Source organism: Diorhabda carinulata, chromosome 4 (assembly GCF_026250575.1).
Source record: "Diorhabda carinulata isolate Delta chromosome 4, icDioCari1.1, whole genome shotgun sequence".
NCBI lineage: Eukaryota > Metazoa > Arthropoda > Insecta > Coleoptera > Chrysomelidae > Diorhabda > Diorhabda carinulata.
In genome coordinates, this window is record NC_079463.1 from 9,495,884 (window position 1) to 9,518,771 (window position 22,888).

General features: G+C 32.8%; 1 protein-coding gene across 1 annotated transcript; it reads left to right on the top strand.

The window, feature by feature from the left end:
• The first annotated feature begins 534 nt into the window (after window positions 1-534).
• On the top strand, window positions 535-22,802 carry LOC130893269 (transmembrane protein 135-like). Its single transcript, XM_057799230.1, has 8 exons — window positions 535-909; window positions 7,879-8,009; window positions 10,553-10,858; window positions 13,779-14,031; window positions 15,299-15,466; window positions 19,362-19,502; window positions 20,801-20,967; window positions 22,543-22,802. The coding sequence occupies exons 1-8, from the start codon at window positions 748-750 to the stop codon at window positions 22,649-22,651; spliced, it is 1,437 nt and encodes a 478-aa protein (XP_057655213.1). The 5' UTR covers window positions 535-747; the 3' UTR covers window positions 22,652-22,802.
• Window positions 22,803-22,888: the final 86 nt, after the last annotated feature.

A 22,888-nucleotide genomic window follows, 5' to 3' on the forward strand; every position in this document is an offset into this window, starting at 1 on the left:
ACGATTCCGATTGTCGTTATTTAATTTGTTGTTTACCAAAAATAGATAAATCATTGTTATATTATCTATCTTTTCCAAACGATATACTAAAAAATTAAAGAAATTCATAATATTTTCTTATTTCAAAGCTTACATAGATCAGTAGTTTATGTGCACTGTAAAATTCTAAACCCTATTTCTACATATTTGTGTAAGATGTTACTTCTTTCAGGAAAAAGTCGACACAATAGTGTAATTTTTTAAGATGACAGTCTTTGTTTTAAATACTTTTAGGTTACACTAGGTTTATGATTTAAATTTAGTGGTCATAATTTTACGTTACATTTAATTTTCAATTTTCATCTTTATTGACACATGCTTTATGATGCAGTAAATATTGAAAATTATTTTTTATTAATAATATCTGCTAATTTCAAACAGAATAACAAGGTCGTGATAATGAGGATATATTTTTCTAGTTAGGCAACAATGATCACATTATTTCGTGTACAATGATTAAGATTCAGACTATTGGAGTAGTAGTCATTTCTTGCTGTCACTTCCAGCTGAGAAGTGACATTTGAGTAAATTTTAATCAGTATTTTTGTAACATTTATAAACATTATAATAACAACATAATCATTACGAAATTGTGTGTGCTAAAGACTGGTTATGTATACAGAGACGATAATAAAAATAAATATTTCCAAATAATTTATTTATTGTGTATAATAGTTCAACATCAAGTTTTTCCGTACAATTTTTAAAATGTCTCAAACTTTTAGCAAAATAATTCCAGTAACAAGTCCCATAACAACATCTTGTATGGAATATGTACATCCTTGGACTGAAAGTTGCGCTCAGGCTACTTGTGGTCTCTATTTGTACTGTATCTATGATTCCTTAAGAATCTATGGAACTGTTTACATGGTTCGTATACTTTTATTATTATAATTTATAAAACGCTTCATTATTTAAATTATGAAAGTGGATTTTTAGAGGGAATAAATTATTAAAAAATGTAAATTTAATAACTATTTCACGATATGTTTTCAATTGCAAATAAAGATTATTTTTATTATTTAGTTATACAATGAATAGGTAACTTTTCATAGCCTGTGATTTCAATAATATTTCAGAAAAATATTTTTTTTCTATTTAAGGTTTATTATTTTCTTAGTATTGTTTGATAAAATAACAACATATTTTTTATAATAGACAATAATATCAATTGTATAGCTAATGTTTTGGTGAAGTACTTTTATCATTAAAAGGTAGTTAGCAAATTTTAGAAGGCACTGTACTACTACTGTTTTTTCTCGTATTCTTACTAAACCACCAATGATTTTAGTTTTTGGACAAATTCTCAAAAAGTATATTTGGAAAACAACCATAAATATGACATAGAAACGATTCTAATGAAAACTTTTAATATCACAAAAATTGTCATATTATTATAAAAATTGGAAAGGAGTGGATTTTAGACACTAGATATTATCTATATTCCCTCCTCCTATTATTTTTAAGAAATATATTGAAAAACTGTATATTATTACAAGATTGAACCATTGCTGCAATTCAATTAAAAATAACAATATAAAGAAAAAAAAAAGACATTCATTTCACATTATAATCTTGACAGAAATTTCGAAAATAAAAACAGTATTAATACTTGTTCAAATGTTTCAAATTAGTTCAAATATTTAATTAGTTCACCCTACTTATCAGTTGGAGTCAATAAATATTCAATAAACAATTTCTCGTAATATAATTGAACACCTATTTAATTTCAAATTTGAAACTCCACTTTCGTTAATAGTATCTACTGATTAAATATTTCACTACTCAATGTATACTAATAATCAATTATTTTCAAAATTACGATAACTTATATTAGTATGTTCAATGTCAAATATAATTTGTTGAACAAAATAAAAAAGAGGTTATTTGGATAAGACTTTGTTTCGCAATTTTTTGAAAACCAATACAACACTTGACTTGAATAAAACGGTCTAACACTGCTCTCCATATAGTTTTATGCTTAGTTCTTGTTATCGTATTATCGCAGGTGTTGAATTTGCCTAATAGTTGGTTTTAAAAACTAAACTTTGGTTCAATATTGTTTTATTAGATTTTGTTAAAAAGAAATTATTAAGCGAAACCCTCGAAATTGCCATTGAAAAACAGAAATTCCGTCATAGACTCATTGCAACGGATAAAATTTGCCATGAACTGTCAATTTGCAATTGCTAAACTAAATAGAAAGAGAAAAATTTAAGAAAAAATTAACCACAAAACTAAGCTCTAAAAGTGATCGGGATCAAAACACCATATTAGAAATTAAGAGAAATGTCAATAAATGGAATAAGGATGACTTTGAAATAACAGACATAACTAGAATAGGAGTGTACGGGCCAATAATGTGTCCAGTTCTACTTGGAAAGAAATTATCGCAAACGCGAGATTATCACCTACCAAAAGTTACCCTACCCTCGAATTGGTTTCAGGACACATTGGAGTGGAGGAAATGGGATTATCTTCAGGGGCCAAGACAGGCGAAGATAGTTTTGGAAAACTATAACCAAAGATAATCTATGAAATATATCAACCTAAGAACAATAAACGTTTAGTAGAGCATCATACCTGGAGTTGTATCAAATAGAAAATGAAGATCTTCGGCAGCTGCAGTCATTCCACATTGTGAACTTTCTGAAAGGAGTGGGATCCCCAGAGCTACAGCAAAAGAAAGGTGTCAATAGATTATTTGGGTCGCAGTGTATATGATACCATGAATCACATACAAACAGAAAGAGAAAGTCATTCATGTTTACATTTAGACTATACAGTAAAGAATAAATTAATCTATTTGTATGGTTCTAATCAAGAGTTTGAAAATATATTACATAAAATTATTTTTATTGGTGAAACACGTGGAATTATTTCTAAAATAGTTAAATACATTGTTGAATATAATAAGTACAACTATGTAAACTTATTCTTAAAACCTTATTTTAAATATTTGGTCGTCTGTGCTTCTACCATTTCTAAAACCCCATTGTGAGTCCTTTAAAGACATATTAACCTCTCCAGAGGACATATTAAGGTTATTCAAGCATTGCTAGACAGCTACATACATCAAATGGGACAACAAATTTTACGAACAGAACGAAGGAGTAGCAATGGGAAGCGGTCTAGGTCCGGTAGAAGCAAATTTCATCATTAAGAAATTCGAACAACAAGCCTTAAATAGTGTTCTTTCTAAGTCAAAAATGTGATTCCGATATGTCGACGACACTTTCATTGTATGGAGTCACGGACCAGAGAAACTTCAGGAATTTTCCACCAACATAAATAATATACAACAAAATGTGCAGTTCACAATGTAGATCGAAGACAACAAGCGAAATACAGAATAAAAAACAATGCAAAAAGGAAACAACAGAAAACGATAAGAGACAACCAGCACCCAGAGCATTCCTACTATATACTCCTAGAATAATAGACAGAATTGGCCGTTTACTTCAAAAAGCAAATATAAAGACGATATAAAAATCAAGAATGGAACTAAAAGAAAGACTAAAATCTGCTAAAAACAACAGGAACCCTCATTCATCTACCACATACTCTATGTATATGGAAGGGCATATATAGGAGTAACAAAAAGGTCTATTAGTACAAGAATCAAGGAGCATAAAGCTAACTGCCGCTTGGGATACACCATACACCAACCTTCTCAAATCTACCTCATTTTATCAGGTTAGACTCTACAGGAAAGCTATAGAAATTCATAAGCATGCCTCAAATTTCAACAGAATAGAGAAAACACTGAAGGTACTTGAACAATTATTCCAATAGTAAAACATGCTAAAACCGCTACATTCAACAAAGATATATTCGGGACGGACGTCACGACCGAAGGAAGACCAGTCGAGACGAACGAACAGTTGGCACAGCCTACCCGAATTACCCGTAGATACGAGCTTATACGTATGATACCCCATATCTTCGTCATTCCTTGGAAAATATTTAATTATATGCGAACGATACCGCACTAATTGCTTCCTCCCCAGACATAAGCTCTATCAACCGATCCCAAAATATCCTGATTCAATTCTGAGATTTGTGCCGGAGATGGAGAGTGACTCTTAATTCACAAAAAACCCAAGCCGTGATCTTCAAAGATCCCAATACCAGGAGCGACTTCTATCTTAAATTTTCTTCCTAAGGCTTTGGGGAGAATGTCTGAAGTTCCGTCTATTTGAGACGGCGGGTCTGAACGATACATTGGACAGAGTACGGAGGCTAGTCTGTCCTCTCAAGACACTTGAAGGAAAATTCGTACGAACCTACCCTCTTACCTTACTTCATACGTATAAAACCTACTACCGTCTCATTATCGAATATGGAGTAAACGCCTACCACACCTAACAATCTACTAAAAAAGCTCTTCTTGCAAACAGTTCATTCTTAGTTAATGCTTATGGAAGTGTCTGGGGCTGAGCCATTATTACCGTTTATAGTCGATATTGACATGACACCTATTCCGAACCGTCTAAATGACTTCCAATCCTGATACGTGGTTTGTACCATCATATAAAACAATTCTTTGGCCAAAACATCTTCTAGATTAGGTGAAAGCCTCTTCCAAATCCCAATTCGTCGTTCGTCGATGTTGCAGATGTGTTTTTTCTGTAACTTGGTGAACCGGTTTACCAGCTAAACTGTTAACGAAAGGAAATAATACAGCCGCAACTGTACCTGCTACCCGCCCACACTTTATTTTTTTCTCTTTTTATTCTATTGTAGTGCACTCTATCATCCTAAATCTACCACAACTGCAGTCACCCAGAGGACATTTTCCTATATCAAGGCCAAAGCTAATATATAACTTCTCCCACATTAATAATATCCCTATCCTAATCAGAAAGAACTCTTTTTCACATCAACGTCCAGCCGAACTAATCGCATTTCCGAAGGTGCTAACCTCTATTGTTCGCGAAATGTTAAGAGCAAGGCACAACCGACGACGGTCGAACTCAAAAACCGTATATATATATATATATATATATATATATATATATATATATATATATATATATATATATATTGAAAATTATAGTGAAAACTCATCTTGAAATTTGAAATATGGTCCTAGATGTTTGTTCTAACCCAAATCCCAATATCTTTTTTTCATATTTACCACGTAGAAGTCACGGAAAAATAAGTTATAGAAATTTCCCAGGCATACTTTATTTTTCAAAACTCATGTTGGAAATTAGTCTTTAATCAAACAGATCTAAACCTCAAGAAACCAAAATTTGAATCGGGAACTTTCTTACAAGAGAACAAACTGTATACTTCGGGGGGGGGGGGGATAGATTGTATTTCGCGTTAAATATTTTTTCTTTCTAATATGTTTGTGCCACTGTTTAAGTATTTGGCAACAAAATTTTCCGTTAATATTATTAGTCGACATTAATTAGTGTTTATGGTGCGTGATCTATCTGTAAAAGCGGAATTCAAATTTCACAAGCTCGTTAACAAATTGTTAAATCGTTAAATCGTTGCACCATAAGCAAATTACAATTATAGAGGGTGATTGATTAGTATGATAGATTTCAATGCATTTGTCCTTTAAGATATCAAATTGAAAATTTGAGGGATTATAGCCATCATGAGTCTTCATAATATGATATTCAAAATCTTACAGATTATTCCAGAAAATTATCTTATTTACTACAGTATACGTGGATATCTTTATTATCACAATGAGTGCTTGAAATTATCTCCAAAGACATATATGCATGCTTGACAGCGATAATTGAAAGAGCTACTTACACTACGAAGTGTTTCTATAAAACATTCCGAAATTCATTTCGTATTCTCTCCATCATGTCACCCCTTGTTGTTGGAGGTATTTTGTACACTTCGTTATTAACGTAACTCCAGAAAAATGAGTCCATTTCATTGGAATTTGGTGACCTTTGTATTGGATCATTTCTCCCGATCTATCTTTCAGGAACTAGTTCATTCAGTTCACCATTATTTAATAGATTAACTTAAACGATGCACCATCATGCAACAACAACATCCTTTGACACGAATGAACACAGGGTCGGTTTGCGCTCCTATAGAAATTGCAGTTCAGATCATGCAGGAACCACCTTCATAAGCACTCCGTTCTTCAAAGCAGCAATCTGCAAATCGATATTTTGGTCTTCAGTACACTTTCCATCTTCGGTCGCTACCATGGAGGCATATTCTGGTCTCATCTGAGAACAGAACAGATCCCCATTGTTCCAATGTTCAATTTAGATGATACTGTACAAAACGCTTGCCGATGAGCTGCTGTAAGTTTTAGATCAATCGCAGGTGTTTTAGGGGTGAGGTTATTTTCCTGCAGTCTTCGTCTTTCTTTGACGTGTACGAAGTGAAACATAGAAAATTTAAATACTTCTCCACACATTCAACGACCATCTAGCTTTTTATTAAACGTGGCTTCATATGCAAATAGAACATGGTCGAAAAGTCTCTCCGTTGATTAACTACAAAATGTTCAACAATTCCTGTTGCAAGTAAATGTCGTTAGGGTGCATTTTGTTTTCGTCAACGTAGTAGCTCAGCCCTTGTTCGCTGGAAATACTCCTGTGTGGGTTTTCAGTATCTGCCAGCAAAACATCAATTTCTGTCACAGATGTCACAGAAAAATCAAAATATCTCAAGAACTGATAATTTTAGGTATAGGGAATGCTTGATATAAAAATAAGTTTGTTGGTAGTACTTTTCGCTACCCACATGAAATACAGGGTGATTAATTTGAACATACCGAGAAAATAACGTATTAGTGTTTTGTAATTTTTACTACTATTCGAATGGTTTGGCCGCAACAAATCATCATTCTTGAATTTCTCTTATATTGTACAGGGTCTTGAACTTGTTACGATTGTTATGAAACAATCAACGCGCCACTGTCGTGTTTTACAGTCGAGATTACACACGGATCTAACATCCTTTGCCTCGCCTCTTAGAACCAAAAACCTCAAACTTCGACTCATGAGTCCATAAATCTCTCTCCAACTCTCTATAATTTCAACTTTTATGTTCCTTAGCCCACTCAAAGGCAGATCTGTGCTGTTATTTCGGGGCCCGTGAGTAGGTCTTAGTGCAAAAAGTATAAATCATAGTCCGTTCTCGCGTCTCCCAGGTCTAACTGGGACTAAACTGCAATCATAAACACCGAAGAAATATTTCACAGAATAATAATCAGATCAGCCTGTACTTGTAAGTTTTAACTCGAAGCACTCACCGTTAAAATATAAACCTTCCCTCATATAAACAAATAAAGGATATTATTGTTTTCGGTTTGTAAGACACCGTTTCGATCTTCGCTGACAATTTATGAAAGAAAAATTTGTTGAAGTGTATTATATTTAAATTGAATGGATGGATAATGGGGTAGGCAAAAACTTTTGACCGGTAGTGTATATCTATTAATGAAAATATACAATGGAAATAATTATGTGATATATCTATTTAAACTATGAATAAAATCCGTCAATAGGCGCCAGGCATTTTCTTATAAAACGATAAGATAGAAATTTTTTGGTCTAGATGGTGAGGTATCGAAATTTTGTCCGGAACATCGAATTCTAAATAAATAATTGAAATAAATCATTTTGAAATTGATGCCACTGAAATATGAAAAAATATGGTAAAAATCAAGTTTTACTTCGAAGTTAGAGACCTGCGTTATTTTCTTGGTCTGTATGACACGAATTTTCATTCTATCCCTCCAACATTCATAGTTTCCCATGAAGTCATTCTATAAATATAAAATGGTTGGATATTTAAGAAAATCGATCAACTTTTGTTTGTTTTAAAGAAAGTTTTATTTTCCAGTTAACATTGTTGATGAAGGGAAAGATACCTTCAAAAGAAGATTTGAAAAAAACTCTATATGGTATAATTCAGTCCACAGCTTTTCTCAGTTTCACAGGATTTGGATATTCACTTTTTTTGTGTTTATTAAGGTACTTTTTATATTCTAATAAATTGTATTAATTAACCAACAAGCAATACTTTAATAACGATACTATTAGATGTAAAATTTAATCAAAAATATACAAGGGCGGTTTGACGGATTTTTAACGAGAATCTCTGATCGTAATGTTAATTTAATGATTGTTGAAATATGCAGTGACAACCCTCGTCCCTGATACACAATTGATAATGATTTTTGAAGAAAATTAATATGTAGATGCCACTTGTTTTTCTTGTTCATTGCGCCAATATTGTGAAAAATAACGGTTATAACTTTTGGTGGAATTGTTTAAAGGGTCCATATTAATCGACCTACTGTAAACTTTTGACTTCAACTATATTTTTTTTAAATTATTCATCAGATATTTGTTTTCAGTGACAGCTACTATAACCGATTTTTAAAAAAAATTTTTCTTTACAAAAATTGGTGAAAACTTTTATGTGCCAAATATACTGTAATTTTTTTTATTTGAAATATTTATTTTTTCATCTTATTTTGACTTAATATCGATAATGCATGAATCAAAAATTCTCACGTCAAAATGACGGCTTTTTTGAATAAGTCGGTGGGCTTTTTGATCGTTGAAATCTTTTCTTTTTGGTGGTGTAAAAAATATACATTAACATAGTGAGTTTTCTCGGAGAATGCAAATAAAAATATTTTTTCAATTGTACCCTCTATGTGAGTAGCATAATATTCCTGTTGACTAAAATTATTAGTCTTCAAAATAGCATGAGATCCATTAAAACTTATTATAAATATTTATAATATTTCACTTTTTGGAAAAGCCAATAAATTCACAAATACTTCAGTCAAGTGCGAAATAAATAATATTTTTCAGTTTATCTGCAGGAAAATCCAGGTTTAGAAATATCAGTCTGAAGGAGGTTCATTTGCAATATTGTTTATTTGCTTATCATATCTCTACATCAAAATTACTTTACTTGATAAATCGTCTTTATTTTAGGTCTGTTTCATTAGATAATAATTAGTATTCAGAAACATGTAAACAATTGACATTACCACCTATTTTGTTGTTCATCAAAATACGACGATTATAAATCAATATATCACCCACAACATGAATATGAAAAAAACCTGTTTAATCACAAATAATAATGATTCGTTAGTTGTTACACCCCGAAAATATGCAACAGCCACTAATTAAATTGTTTGTATTTACATTAAAATGTAGAACTATAAATTTGTTTAGGTCTTTTTTATAATTTACAGCTTTCTCGTTCCTATGTATGCGAATCATGTTTCTTATTTTTGATTCCATTTCAATATTTTTTCGAATTCTTATAATCGAATTTGTCTTTTTGATATTACATGTTTAATAATGCATTTTTTTTATTGTATTGATGACCTTTTAATCTATTTTCAGACAAAACTAACTAACTATTGATAGTGGTAAAAATATTGTACGTAATTCGTGTGTAAACGCCTTTTATCGAATCATGTAACAATATTTACATTCGTCGAAAAGAGATTACTTTACATATTTGTTACATTATTCTTCTTACGACACCGTCTCTCTACGGAGGTTGGCGATCCAAATGGCTATTGTCGCACGAGAAACCGCAGCTCTATAATTTCTGTAGACGTCTGTCCGAGCCATCTGCGCAAGTCTTTCAGCCATGAATTTTGTTTACGGCTGACCGACCGTTTTCCTTCGATCTTCTCTTCTATTATTAGGAGGAGAAACTCATATCGCTCGCCTCTCCTAGGTACTGCAACTTTCTCTCCTTGATTGTGGTGAGAAGTTATCCATTTGCTGTAGGACCTCTATGTTTGTCTTATGTTCTGTCCAAGATATCCGCAGCATTCGCCTTTACGCGTACATTTCGTACGCATCAATTTTCTTCTCTGTGGCCGCATACATGGTCCAACTTTCGCATCCGTAGAGAAGAACAGGAAAGATGTAACAGCGAAGCTGAAGAAATTATAGAAGAAGTTTTATGAAAATCCGTCCAGTAGTTCCAGAGATTAGCGTGTACAAACAGACAGGCAGACGGACATTTTTTTCAAAACTTGTATTTTTGTGTTCAGCTACACTTCTTTTATCACATTGAATAATTTTTTTGAAAAACAAACCAATGGACAGACACGTCTATTCTTCAGTTTTATTATAGTATGGATTCTAAGAAAATAACATTTTGAAATTGAAATTATTATGTAAATTGTCAATCTGATGTTCTGTTTTCATACTGGCCGAAATAGATGGAAACGTTAATTTTACCAATTTTTTTTATCAAAAGAGACCTAAAATCAAGACGATTTATCAAAAACAAACATATAAAAAGTGAAAAATCAAAAAATTTATCATAAATTACTATACTTCTGTTCATTTTCTCAATTGAATTGATCGAGTGGGTCCAATATTTGCTAAAATATTTTCGGGATTACTCAGATGACTCTTTGCTCAAAGGCTACTTCATATATATTTGCACTGTAACTAGCACTAAGGACCAGTGTTACTATTTTTACTTAATGACAAAATAAAACTTGATTTGTCACTATTTGTTACAGGAAAACTTTGGGCAACTTCAATATTTTAACAGTATCTGCAGTACCATCTTTTCTTTCTAGTGTTTTTTCAATTTTAATAGAAAGACCAAGCAGACGCATCCTTTTGGCTCTTTATGTCAGTAACATAGCCACCGAAACGTTATGGAATATGGCCAAATCCAGAAATTTAGTTCGAAGCATTAAGCACGGAGATGTGATAATTTTTAGTTTGAGCATGGCCATACTCTCTCTATTTTTCAAAAGTGGTTACCATAAAAAATCTGATGCTGATAACAACCACGAAGATGCAATGTTCAGAATAATGAGGTAATCCCATAAATATATGAACGCTATTTTTGTCCAAAAATATAAATACGAGGGCTGCTACTTAAGTTCCGAGATGACCAAATGGAAACAAATATTTATAATTGGATTTGGCTTTATTGTTTTTCATTACATGCGTTTGAACGAATTGTCGAAGCATTTTTTCCACACCTATTGAGGTACCTCCAAAACATCTAATATGATAAGTACTAATCCGAATTGACGGTTCTACTCTGCCCTAATGGAACGGTGGCAACATGTCCAGTTATTCTGAATAAGCAGGCGACGAAGTGCTTCGTTTTGTTGGATTTGGCTCGTGTTGAAAAACCCTTACAGTCGATTGTTGTTTAATTACGTGTTCATATCCACAGGACCAGTATTTGTCGCCTGTGTCGCGGTGTTCAACGCAAATGAGGGGCAATGATGCCTAATCATGCCTCAATCTCACGGTATGTCACATGACAATCTTGCATTATCAGTTTACGCACAGCATCGATGTTTTCTAGCATAAAAGTCGCTTTTGGACGACGAAATACACGTTATTCATCATGTAGCGAAGTGCGACCACGGTGGCGAGTTGTTCGGCACAAAGCTGTTACTTTAATCGTCATCCACATGTTCCCGATTTTATTCCATTTGACCAAGATGAATATATCTGTAAACAACTCAAATAGCACTCGTATGACAACACTTGTGTCAATGTCAAGCTTTATGATGGCATTGTCAGATTTGACATATTTACATCAGTGACATTTAGGAATGTTCTATAACAGAACATATCTAACGAGCACTCATCCAATACACTGACTTAGTTCCGGGTAGCTCCCAATGAAGAAATAAGGTTAGAATTTTAGTTGGTAGACCTGGTATTGTAATATCTAGAAATTCTCAGAAGAAACTGGTACTGGAAATAAAAATCGATCAACCAAGCTTTCGAGTTCGAAAATTATTATCTATTCAAGATAAGTTAATGAGAACTAATGATTTATTTTTTCCAATATGGCGCAAAATATTTAAAGATGTGGTGACAGCAATCGGTTTTAACAGATAGTAGAGTATTCTCATTCAGAACACTTCATAGAAAATTTTTACTCAACTTTTCCTTAGTTTCTTCAACTGATATAATTTTTTTCCTTATTTTGCTCGAAATCGAAAACAGTTTTTTTTATACGAGCATTAAAATTAAATTGTACGTCAGATTTTAGAAAAATTTTAATTGATATGTAAAACATAATCAAAACTAAAAATTTCATCACATTAGCGATATTCAACCAATAAAAAGTCAATCTATTACAATCTACACAAATTTTTATACGTGAATATGATGTTAATATATCAAATTTGACATATTCACATCAGGATTGCCAAATATCAGCACTTAAGTATCAACCCTCGTAAAACAATGTACACAATTCTGGAACACATCGTATTTCGGAATGTAGGACCATATTGTAAAAAACGATTTTATTTTCGTATATTTTGCAGGTATTCATGAAGATTATTTTAGACAACTATTACTACTACTACTATTCCTGTGGCCACTCAAATCCAAGTTGATTTTTGGCCTCGCCAACAATTTTCTATCTTCAGCCATGTCTACTTCTCCACCAACTCTCCTTACATCTTCATCCATTTGGTAATTCCATCTTGCTCTTGGTCTTCCCAGTGAGCCTACCTTCTGGTTGACCACTCCACACTCTTCTTATTGTTGTCTCTTCATTCCTTCTTACATGGCCCAGCCACCTAATTCTTCTTCTTATCACAGCCACAATATATGGTCGTTTGTACCGGTCTCTGGGTTCTCTGTTTTTCAGTATTCTCTATACTCTTCCTTTGAAAACTGGCCATAAATCCTTCTTAATATTTTATTTTCAAATGTTATTAACTTTTTCTGAGTGTGTTTTGTTAGTGTCCACATCTCACTTCCATACAACTAAACTGTCTGTATTATGACTGTGTATATTCTTATTTTCGTATTTCGATAGGCTCTAAAAATATCTATTGGCTGTCTTTAAACTCCTCTGTATTACTTCTTCTATTTTATTGATGTTGTTCATAGGAAATCCTAGGTACTTGAATTCTTCAGCAATTTTAAAGCTGTATCCCATAACGTTGAATAATTGGGCTGTGCAACTCTCCCCATTTTCATATATTCAGTCTTATCTTCATTTACCTTAAATCCTACTTTTCGTGCTTCTTCTAAGAATACTTGTGCCAGTATTTTCAGGTTACTCTTACTGTCCGCTGTTAAAGCTACACCATCATATTTATTTTCCCTCCAATATTTGTTTTACTTGGAATACCTTCAGTTACTTTCAAAATTTTTTCTAGAGCAAGATTGAACATAAGGGGGGGACAACCCGTCTCCTTGTTTTTCTCCTGTGGGGATATCGAAGGTATCTGTGTATTCCTTTTCTAGTCTGACCGTTCTTTTTGAGCCTTCAACACACATTTTTACAAGTTTTATTATCTTTTCTGGTATGTTATTTTCTCTGAGCACATCACATACTTTTGATCTATCATAAGCCTTCCTAAAGTCTATAAATAGTATATATAAATCTCTTTTATATACCTAGTATTTTGAGGCCAGCTCTTTCATAACAAATATTTGGTCAGTAGTTGATTTCTCACTCATAAATTCTGCTTGGTGCTCACCGATTATTTCAACTATTTGATATTACTTTAGACAGAATTTTATAAGTACAGTTCGGTAGAGATATCCCCCTGTAGTTTGAGCATTCTAGTTGATCCCATTTTTTATGATTGGGGACCATCACTGCTCCCTTCCATTCTTTGTGCATAATTTCCAGGTTCCGGACGTTAACTATTATTTTATGTAGGGGCTTCATATATTAGACAAACAATTTTAAATTTAAAATTGCTACGCTCAAATTCGATGTCACATTTAAACATTTTCATTTAGGTTTGTAGTCGGACCTTACGAACAGGAAGGTTACACATCTGGAGAACCGAACGGTTTTCACAGAAGAGTAGATAAAGAAAACGGATCTTCGGTTTCTCCTTCTTCTTCGCAAGTCTACAAAAAGAAAAATACGATATTCCATGTCGTTACTCAAATGTTGAAGGTGTATAGTAATATAATTAATAAAATCAAGAGCTGTGATAGAAGCAATACCTGTCCGCATCCTTTCAGTTGTCTGTATTATATCACAGAGGTAATATTAATATTTTTTTTATAATAAAAATCCTGATCATACAAAGAATCCGTTACTAATACTTTAAATATGGAAAATTACGTATCAAGTGTCTTGTAATAGTTGTGATTCTGTTTATATAAGACATACATCACAATATTAAGAAAATAGATTAAGAAGTCATCGATATGATATGGATTGGCAACACTGAAAGCTGGGCATGCATTTATTCCAAAATTAAATGTGTGTTATTTTATTTGTTCTGTTATTTTATTTGTTTTGAATTTTCAATTAGATTTAATCCTTAATTTGGTTCTTGTTTATGCTTTTTTATTTTGAGTCGACTCTTGTCTCGCCCCCTTCACCAACCGACAATGCCCGAACGCCGTCGTTAGTTTCTTGTTTCAAACAAAGAAATACAACATAACTAACCTGAAAATGTGTGCGCTTGACGGTCTAGCTCCTAAGCATTAAAATTAAACTAACAGACAAATATAAATCTTACCTTGAAACAGAAAAAGTAGACCAGGCTATGGGCAAGAACAATGAGATGCAAAATATAAAGGATAGTACAAAAGAAGAATGATTGCCGAAAAGGTAAAAGGTAAACCCCGGCATTAAGCTCAAAAACAACAAAAAAATCTCATGCTCTCAGTTTGGTATGATTACAAAGGTATTGGGTTTTTTGACGTGCTTCCAAGGAACCAAATGATCAATTCTGATGTTTACTGTCTACAATAAATGAAACTGGATGAAGCAATCAACGGCTAGAATTGTGAAATCGGAAAGGTTCACACATATTTGGCTATTTGTGGGAAACTATTGGAGATTGGCTGGGAAGTAATGCCACATCCCCCATACAGCCCTGATCTGATACCATCTGATTACCATTTATTTCGAAGTTTGCAGAATTTTTTGAACGGTCAAAATTTCACAAATGATGATGACGTTCAATCGCACCTGGTTGAAAAAAATGGAAAATATATAATTGATTAAAAACTGTTCTTTGTTAATGAAAAGTGTTTTTTTTTTCATATTTACTACAAAATCGAAATTTGTCGCCAAGCCAATATTAGTAGAACTATATTAATTTTGAGAATATTTAGCCATTTTTTTTGTTTTAAGTAAATCTTTGTTTAATACTTCGAGAAGCTTCACAAGTTTTCGTCTTGAATTTTCTTCAGAAATTGGATTATTTTCTATCCAATTTTCCGAAAACGTACTATAGATAAACAGACTATTTGTGGATTTCACTGTTTTATATAATTGAATAGAAATAATTTTTTAGGGTACCGGAAGAATGTTCTCTTTAGGTTTAGGTTTGCAAGTAACCCTAAAATTAGTCCTAAATTTAAAAAGGATATTTATGTCGCCAACGACAATAAAAAGCATTTTATTTAAAAGAGAAACTTTCAATTTGCCCATATTCTTAGGAATGTATAATTGTTTATTTAGGGTAAGTAGACATTTTATAAAATCTATTTATGTGAAATTATCTGTTTTCGTGAATAAAAGAATATTAAAATAATAAAGCATTCGTAATCCGTAGGTACTTCTTTTAGTAGACAATTAAAATATTTTTATCTTCTACATGCTCTTGATTTTAGGTCTGCTCTGTTTTAGAATTATTTTTTTTCAATAATTCTAGTCACTCGAGTATTTTAATTTGAAAACATTTTTATAAATATAATAAATATATCGGATGTACCCTCATAATTACACCTATTTAAAATGTTTACGACTTGTATAGAATGAATGGTTTTGATTTTGATTTTTAAACAACAATAAAAAATCATTTGAATATAGAAACCAGAATAAGAAGATGAACTTTGGAACCAATATTCGCAACGAGTGGCTGGATCATTTAATCAGTAATATTGTTCAACTGTTGTTCACATTTTCTCTCCCTTTTTAATAGTATGATTTACTGCCTTTTTCCAGTTTTCATGATTTATTATTATTATTTACAACCTTAAAAAACAACTGTTTCATATCACTCATTTTGAAAGAATTATTTTTTATTGAAACTTCTCTCTGTGCCCGTACCAGTGCAATCGGGTTTAATTCTTGATGATAGGGTGGTGACTAACCACTGTCATTCCGCGATTTTCTGCAATTTCATCAATTTCTTCTCTAACAGAACCGAGATGGAAATTCATATTCTTTGAATTCAACCAATTCTGTAAATAAGTTTCAACAGCTTGGTTGTGGGCAATTTTTCCAAAACTCTCAAGTGGAGAAGAAGATTTATCATTTGTTCGCACCATTATTCAAAGACATCATCATTAGTGCCTGTTTTGACTTAATAATTTCCCATTTAAAATTATTTAAATTTAAAAACATTCCACAAATATAACCCAGCCAGAGATACAATCTCTTATTTTTACCTTCCATTAACGTATCCTCTCGGATTACCAAATTTTTGTTTTATATTATTGTGACTCATCATAAATTTAGTTACTTAAACTCAACGTTTTTTGTATTCATTATGATTTATGGTGCACGATCCTAATAGGCACCCACATCATAGATGATTCATTCCGGGTGTCCCTTGGACACTTGAATTCCATTAAGGTACCAAATTACGTTTATTATATTATTATTTTATTTTGTATAGATGTGATTTCAACGCCCATAGATAATTATAAACTTTCATTCAATAGTATTTTATAGTATTTAAGAGCGGTCTGTAAACAGGTTCGCAGAAAAATTCGGCTGGGTCGTGGCAAAAATTGTAAAAACAAAAAATCTGGAACAAAAAACAATTGGAACAAGAATTAAAACTTTTTCAAGTATTTGAAGTGTCTTACATTAAATAACAAAATTTTCATTGAATTTTCCGAGGAAATGGGAAGTGATCCTAAACACCTTCTTTTGTATTGATATAAACGATTCCTTTTAAAATGTTTGTTTGAGCTAAGGGACAGAGACTTGGTTATTCAGAGTGAACAACCACCCTCTAAATACGAGGTCTGGCTATTAAATAAAGAGACTGATTATGAAAAAGGGTTTTATTTTATTCTAATTTATTCGAATGCTCCCCTTTAATATACTCCCCTTCTCTCGCCTCACACTTTTCTATACGTTTTTTCTCATTGATCAAAGCAGTGCTGGAAGTCTTCTTTGGTGAGTGCCTTTAGGAGCTCTGCCGCTTTTTGCTTTTTCGCTTCGATCGACTCAAATCGGGTCCCTTTCAAATCAGATCTTTTCCTAACCTTTCCAGAAAATCTGAGCAGCAGTTGACACAAGAGCTTTTGATCAGGAGTCAGATTTTTTGGCACCAACTTCCTACAGACTTTTGTCATGTGTAAAATTTTTCTAACCGTTTCTTTATCGGCGTTTACAGCCTCAGCAATCATCCGGATGCTCATTCGACGATCTGCACGCACTATTTGGTCGATTTTGGTCACTGTTTCCGGAGTTGAAACAGTCACCGGCCGACCTGGGCGCTTACACCACTCAAAAACACGCGCACGAGATAGAGAATTGTCCCCATAGGCCTTGTAACAATTTTTAGCACTCAGTCGGAGTTTTTTCAATTAACGAGAAATTTGAGATTGATTGAGAGACGGAAACGTGTTTTGGGACGTGCATAGACAAGATATACAGATATCCAACGCACTAATCGTTTTTTACCCCACTCGTCTAAGACGCCCTCTAGGCGCGCAGTCTCGTTATTTAATGGCCAGACTTCGTAAAATGTATAGATTTCACGATTTCGAGTGGTTAATGAAAGTAACTTATTTGTGCGACATATTCAATTAATTGAATTTGAATGTCCAAGGCTTTAGTTTATTTTTTTTTTATTATATCTTGTTTCTACATGTTTTTACAAAAACTTTAAGGTGGCGCACGGAACATTTTTTTTCCGTGTGCTAAATAAAAAAATACAATTTGTATTATGCCGGAAGTTTAGTCCTTTCGATATTTCATTCTTTAGAACTATTAAAGATTTTGTCGAGGCAGACAGTTCGAAGATGTTTTCATTATCCTGATAGAATGTCGAAGACCTTGTATTTTGCAAGTGAGGAGGGTTAATTTTTGTTATACCCCTATTGTTCTTTATATGGATTCTCCTATGTATCCTTCTGCTAATTTGCAAGAACGCCATCCTCTGTGTCGTTGCAGAATGTGCAAATCAGCACCGCTTTCCACCAACATGGTTGCCGAAGAACGCCTTAGCTCTTATCCGGTATATTCTGCAGGATCCTTAAGTTTCTTGTATTTCACAACAATTTTCGGGACAACGCGAGTGATCCTCGTATATATCATTTTAAGAAGGTCTAGTGTCTTTTAGGTACTCTATTTTATTTTTTGTGGAGCTATTAGATTTTTGTTTGAAGTTTTTGATCAGTTTTTCACCGCCTCTTTGGTTTTCTGTACTTTATTCATAACTTGTAAACTCGTTCATCATAAATAATTTAGCTACCAACCGAAGCTCTGCAGAGGAAAACATCTCTCTATATCAGAGCTATCCTAAACAAATAAATATTCCAACTAAAACAAATCCAATTATTTTTTTTCTGTCTACTTTAAATTTCCGAACTAACCTTGTAGTGGATAAAATACACTACAACGGTTATTTTTATCAATTTACATGGTATAATTAGAGTTTTGTACTTGTACTTTGGCCCTATTTAAATATTAATATCAGAGAAAGATAACATGAAATGTGTAACCTTCATTTTTTTGATGTTACGTAATTTGTTATAAATAAATATGTATCGAAATATATTAATATGTCTTTAAACCCAAACAAATATTCATAAATATGTTAACTTATATATTTACATTACTACATGACTTTAAGAAGGCCCATGTTTTATTTTTCTTTCCTCATTAGTCTTCAACTGATTTCACAAATTGCTACTCTGTAATTTTACGCTCCAATTCGGCTCTACCTTTCTAATATCCAACAAAATTACATCCAACCTTTTTTTTTGATATCCCCCTACCTTTTTGTACCTACTGTAACGACCCTTTTTGCAAAACTATTCCCTGACATCCTTTTAGTATGCCCCAAATATCTTATTATTTTATACATCTTGTTATTGATGGATATTTATATAAATCCTACAGTTTTTTGTTAGTTCTTCTTCTCCAAAGTGTTTCACCTGTTTTTATTGCCCCAAAAATTTTCCTCAACATTTTCCTTCCTCATATAATCAGTTTCATCAGCCTTTGATTCATCAACTTCCACAATTTTTTCTTAGAAGAGACTTGATCTATCAGTTTTATTCCTTAACTTGTTTTTAATTTAGTGTGACTTTAATAGAAATCAATAATTTTTGTTGTAGAGTCATAAATCATGTTTTATATTTCAGTTTTTTGAATTACTTTTGTTATTTTAGGCGTGCCTTTGTATTTTAAGGAGAATAAGAGGTAAAGATAGTCCTGTACATGCTCTACCCGCAGGAATTTTAGCGGGATTAGCTTTCAGTAGATATCCAGATTCCACGATAGCTTTGTACGTTATGTGGAAAGTGGCACAGGTAAGAGTTTTATCTAAAAAAGAACTTGTGTATATGTCTAGATAATTTTGTATTGTATTTTTTTTTCTTCTAATCTATTCAAACTGTTTTTATACGCACTTACTTAATCCGTCATGCTTATAACTAAAAACTTATCGAATTCTTAACAAATTAATTTATTTAAACACATCGTTTACTTGTCTATCTCGATGTATTCGGGATGATATCAGATTATTTACTAACTTACTCTCTGATAAAAAAGCACTTATTTATACACAAAGCATTTCTCGATAATTCGGCTCTAGAATGTAAACGAACAAAAAAGGTCTTTCCAGAAATTAATTCTATAAAAACGGCGACAACATAATGTACATAAACAATATAATAAACTCCGTTCACCACTTTCTTCCATAATTTTCATGACATCTCTTATGTTTTCTTCTTTTGTGTCTCTAACGTGCATTCCGCGAAGTACTGCCTTAGAACCAATATCGTTGCCAACATTTATTACATTTTTATTCCAATTGGTGTAATGGAAATGAGATTATAGACCATTAACTTCACATATCAACAGCTGAAGAAATAAGTCAAACCATCTAAGTAAAATTCTTCAAAAGCTTTCAAATTTCCTAAACGGTTTGAAGGTTTCTCCTTCATTTTTATTTGTGAGACTTGTGCTGCTAACGGGTTGTCTCTATTTTATCCCGAATTCTTTGATATTTAATCGATTATATCTTTTACAGTAGTTAGATTAACAATCTAAAACCTAGGATGATTAAATTGAAAAAGAGCCGGAAGTAACCCAACATCCTACGACGTTCTTCAATGTGTTATTACCACCATTTTCTTATCGCTGCAGTTCTATCGATCAGATTTCGTTCACTCATTGATTTTTTCATTCCATGCATCAATTATAATCTTACTATTGCTCTCTTTCTGCTCTAGCTCATTATTTTTTTTTGGTAATCATTCCTCCCTCATGTTCTCCATGTGCTCATACCAAATCAACTACCTTCCCTCAATATGCTCTATAATTGTCTCTTTACAGTTCATTCGATCTTTTATTGTATCGTTTCCGACACGATCTAACCTAAACGCTCTGTCTGTTCTTCTCCATTTTTTTCTTGAGTGTAGCCATATCCCAAAATTTGAGAAGCAACCCTCGTGAAGATGTACCCTTATTTCTATAGGGAATATAACCTTTAGAATTTATTGTACCTAATTCTAGATCACCTCATACTGTACTTATTGTATCTGCATTCGCCCTACTAAGAGGTTCAAATTTATGGTTTACATTTAACAGGAAATTTTTTTTTCAGGTGACATATAATTTAGGAATTGACAAAGGTGTTGTACCAAAGGTATCTGGATTCACAGAACTGCTATACTGCTTTAGTACCGCCGTACTTTTCCATGCAGCCATATTAGAACCAACAAATCTTAGGCCAAGTTATTGGAAATTTTTACATTCCATTTCTGGTGGCAGGTAAAAAAATTTTGTTCCGATGAAATTCAGAATATAAATAAGCAGTAAGAAATTTAGAATTTATACAGGTTTTTACCATTTACAACCGAGCATATTGAAATCTTGCCTGTTTATAATTCATAGTAGAATACTGGGCAGCCAAGGAATATTTAAGTCAAATCCATGAAATCTGCGACGTTACTAGGCAAGGTGTGAAGCTTGCCCAACTGTTTGAACCGGATACTCACAGACGACGTATTCTGTAGTTTCTATTCCATGCACCATCGGCACTCCGGTTTGTCCGTAGTGCGGAGAAGAGTTGTCCGTTTAAAAGTCTAGTCACCAGTTGAATTTCGCGCCTATTTAAGCGAAGCAATTGGTGGGTAAAAAAGATACAAGACTCATCAATATGTGCCTTTTATTGTCTTACGTCTTGGTGGATTTGATTTTACCAATCTGACGAGCGAGTTAGCCTCATCGTTGCTCAAGTGACCGGGTACCAAAACGAGCTAGACCTTACAGTTATTGATCAGTTCTTGTAGGACTTTTTGACACTCCATCATATGCATACAGTGCTTCTATGGCGTCCATTGAGTATTGTGAGTCCACATTCCATCACAGCGAATAGTTCGGTTTACAAGGCGAGAAAAATTCGCTTCGTTTGGGATATCCTCTGCAGAAGCATGTGCCGTCAAAGCCATTCATCTCGGAGCCATCTGTGTTTTATTATTTAATATAACGAGCTTAAAGTCACCAGTCAATTGTTCTCTATCAGTAAAGTGTGCCTCCAGCCCTTATTATTAACGCTTAATTTGATCTTAAGCCAATAAAATTAATTGGGTATTCACCCGCGGCCTGTGTTCAAATTTTAGCATGGTCAGTTAATCCAGTCAGCAGCTCATTCAGTATATTCAGGTATCCTATGCCTCGATGGAATTTCACAATTAATATTATTACTTGTAAATTAATCTATACACTTGATGTTTCGTGTACTAGCTTCATTCCCATGTCTATTTTCGGGTGTGGTTCGATGAAATCATGACTTCAATAAAATAATTACTTTACTGTAATAAAAAAATCTCCTTCTAACAATACATACTTAGTCCAATTTTTTATAGCATCTAAAAAACCTTTTCATTTGTGTGGAATCGCTTTCCACAAAGTCATTTTTTTAGTTTGGAAATAGAAAGTAATCAGAAGAAGTCAGTTCAGGTGGATACGATGGATGAGGCAATGGATTGTTACGCAGTTCGGTTAAATACCAAAGAGCAGGCGCATAGTTGTGATTCAATAGAATTTTTTTCTTCAACAAATGCAATAATTTTTTCTCAAGTCCCGCTTCAAAACGTGTCAGTAAATCATCATAACATTGTTCAGTTATCGTGAACTTTTTTCTCAACAATCAATAAAGACCCAACCTAACCTAACTTTCTGAATTCCAAAACACTGTAGTAGTTTTCCTCGGATGGAGTCATGGTTTCGAAACTATTTTTGGTTCCGAGTTATAATTGTGTACACAAGTTTCATCTACTATGACATATTCATGGAAAATTAATACATTGTATTAACAATCTCTAATTTATTATTTTTTTGTAGGATTGCTTGTATGGCTAGAGCGCCATTAGATGTTTGGGGTTTGAATTCGACCGATTCGCTAAATAATGTTTTGATGAAGACCAAAACTGTACCAATTGTATATTTTTAGTAAAAACAATCCGTCTGCTTAGAAAATTTGTGTATGTTTTATGGTTTTTATTATTTTTTTTGTTATTTTTGTTTGCAAGAATATAAAAAGACGTTATTGCTACCATTGGGTAAAAGATATATTTTGGAAAAATAAATACATTTTGTATACAGTTGAAGTGACTTACAACCCCTTCACCACTATTTCTAGATCAATGTACAAAATAATATGCGTTTAGTGGAACATTCTCTTTCAAAA

Coding starts and splice junctions, on each gene's coding strand:
- LOC130893269 (XM_057799230.1), top strand. CDS start 748: ATGTCTCAAACTTTTAGCAAAATAATTCCAGTAACAAGTCCCATAACA. Junction 8,010..10,552: donor CTTTTTTTGTGTTTATTAAG/GTACTTTTTATA, acceptor TATTTGTTACAG/GAAAACTTTGGGCAACTTCA. Junction 15,467..19,361: donor TGTATAATTGTTTATTTAGG/GTAAGTAGACAT, acceptor TTGTTATTTTAG/GCGTGCCTTTGTATTTTAAG.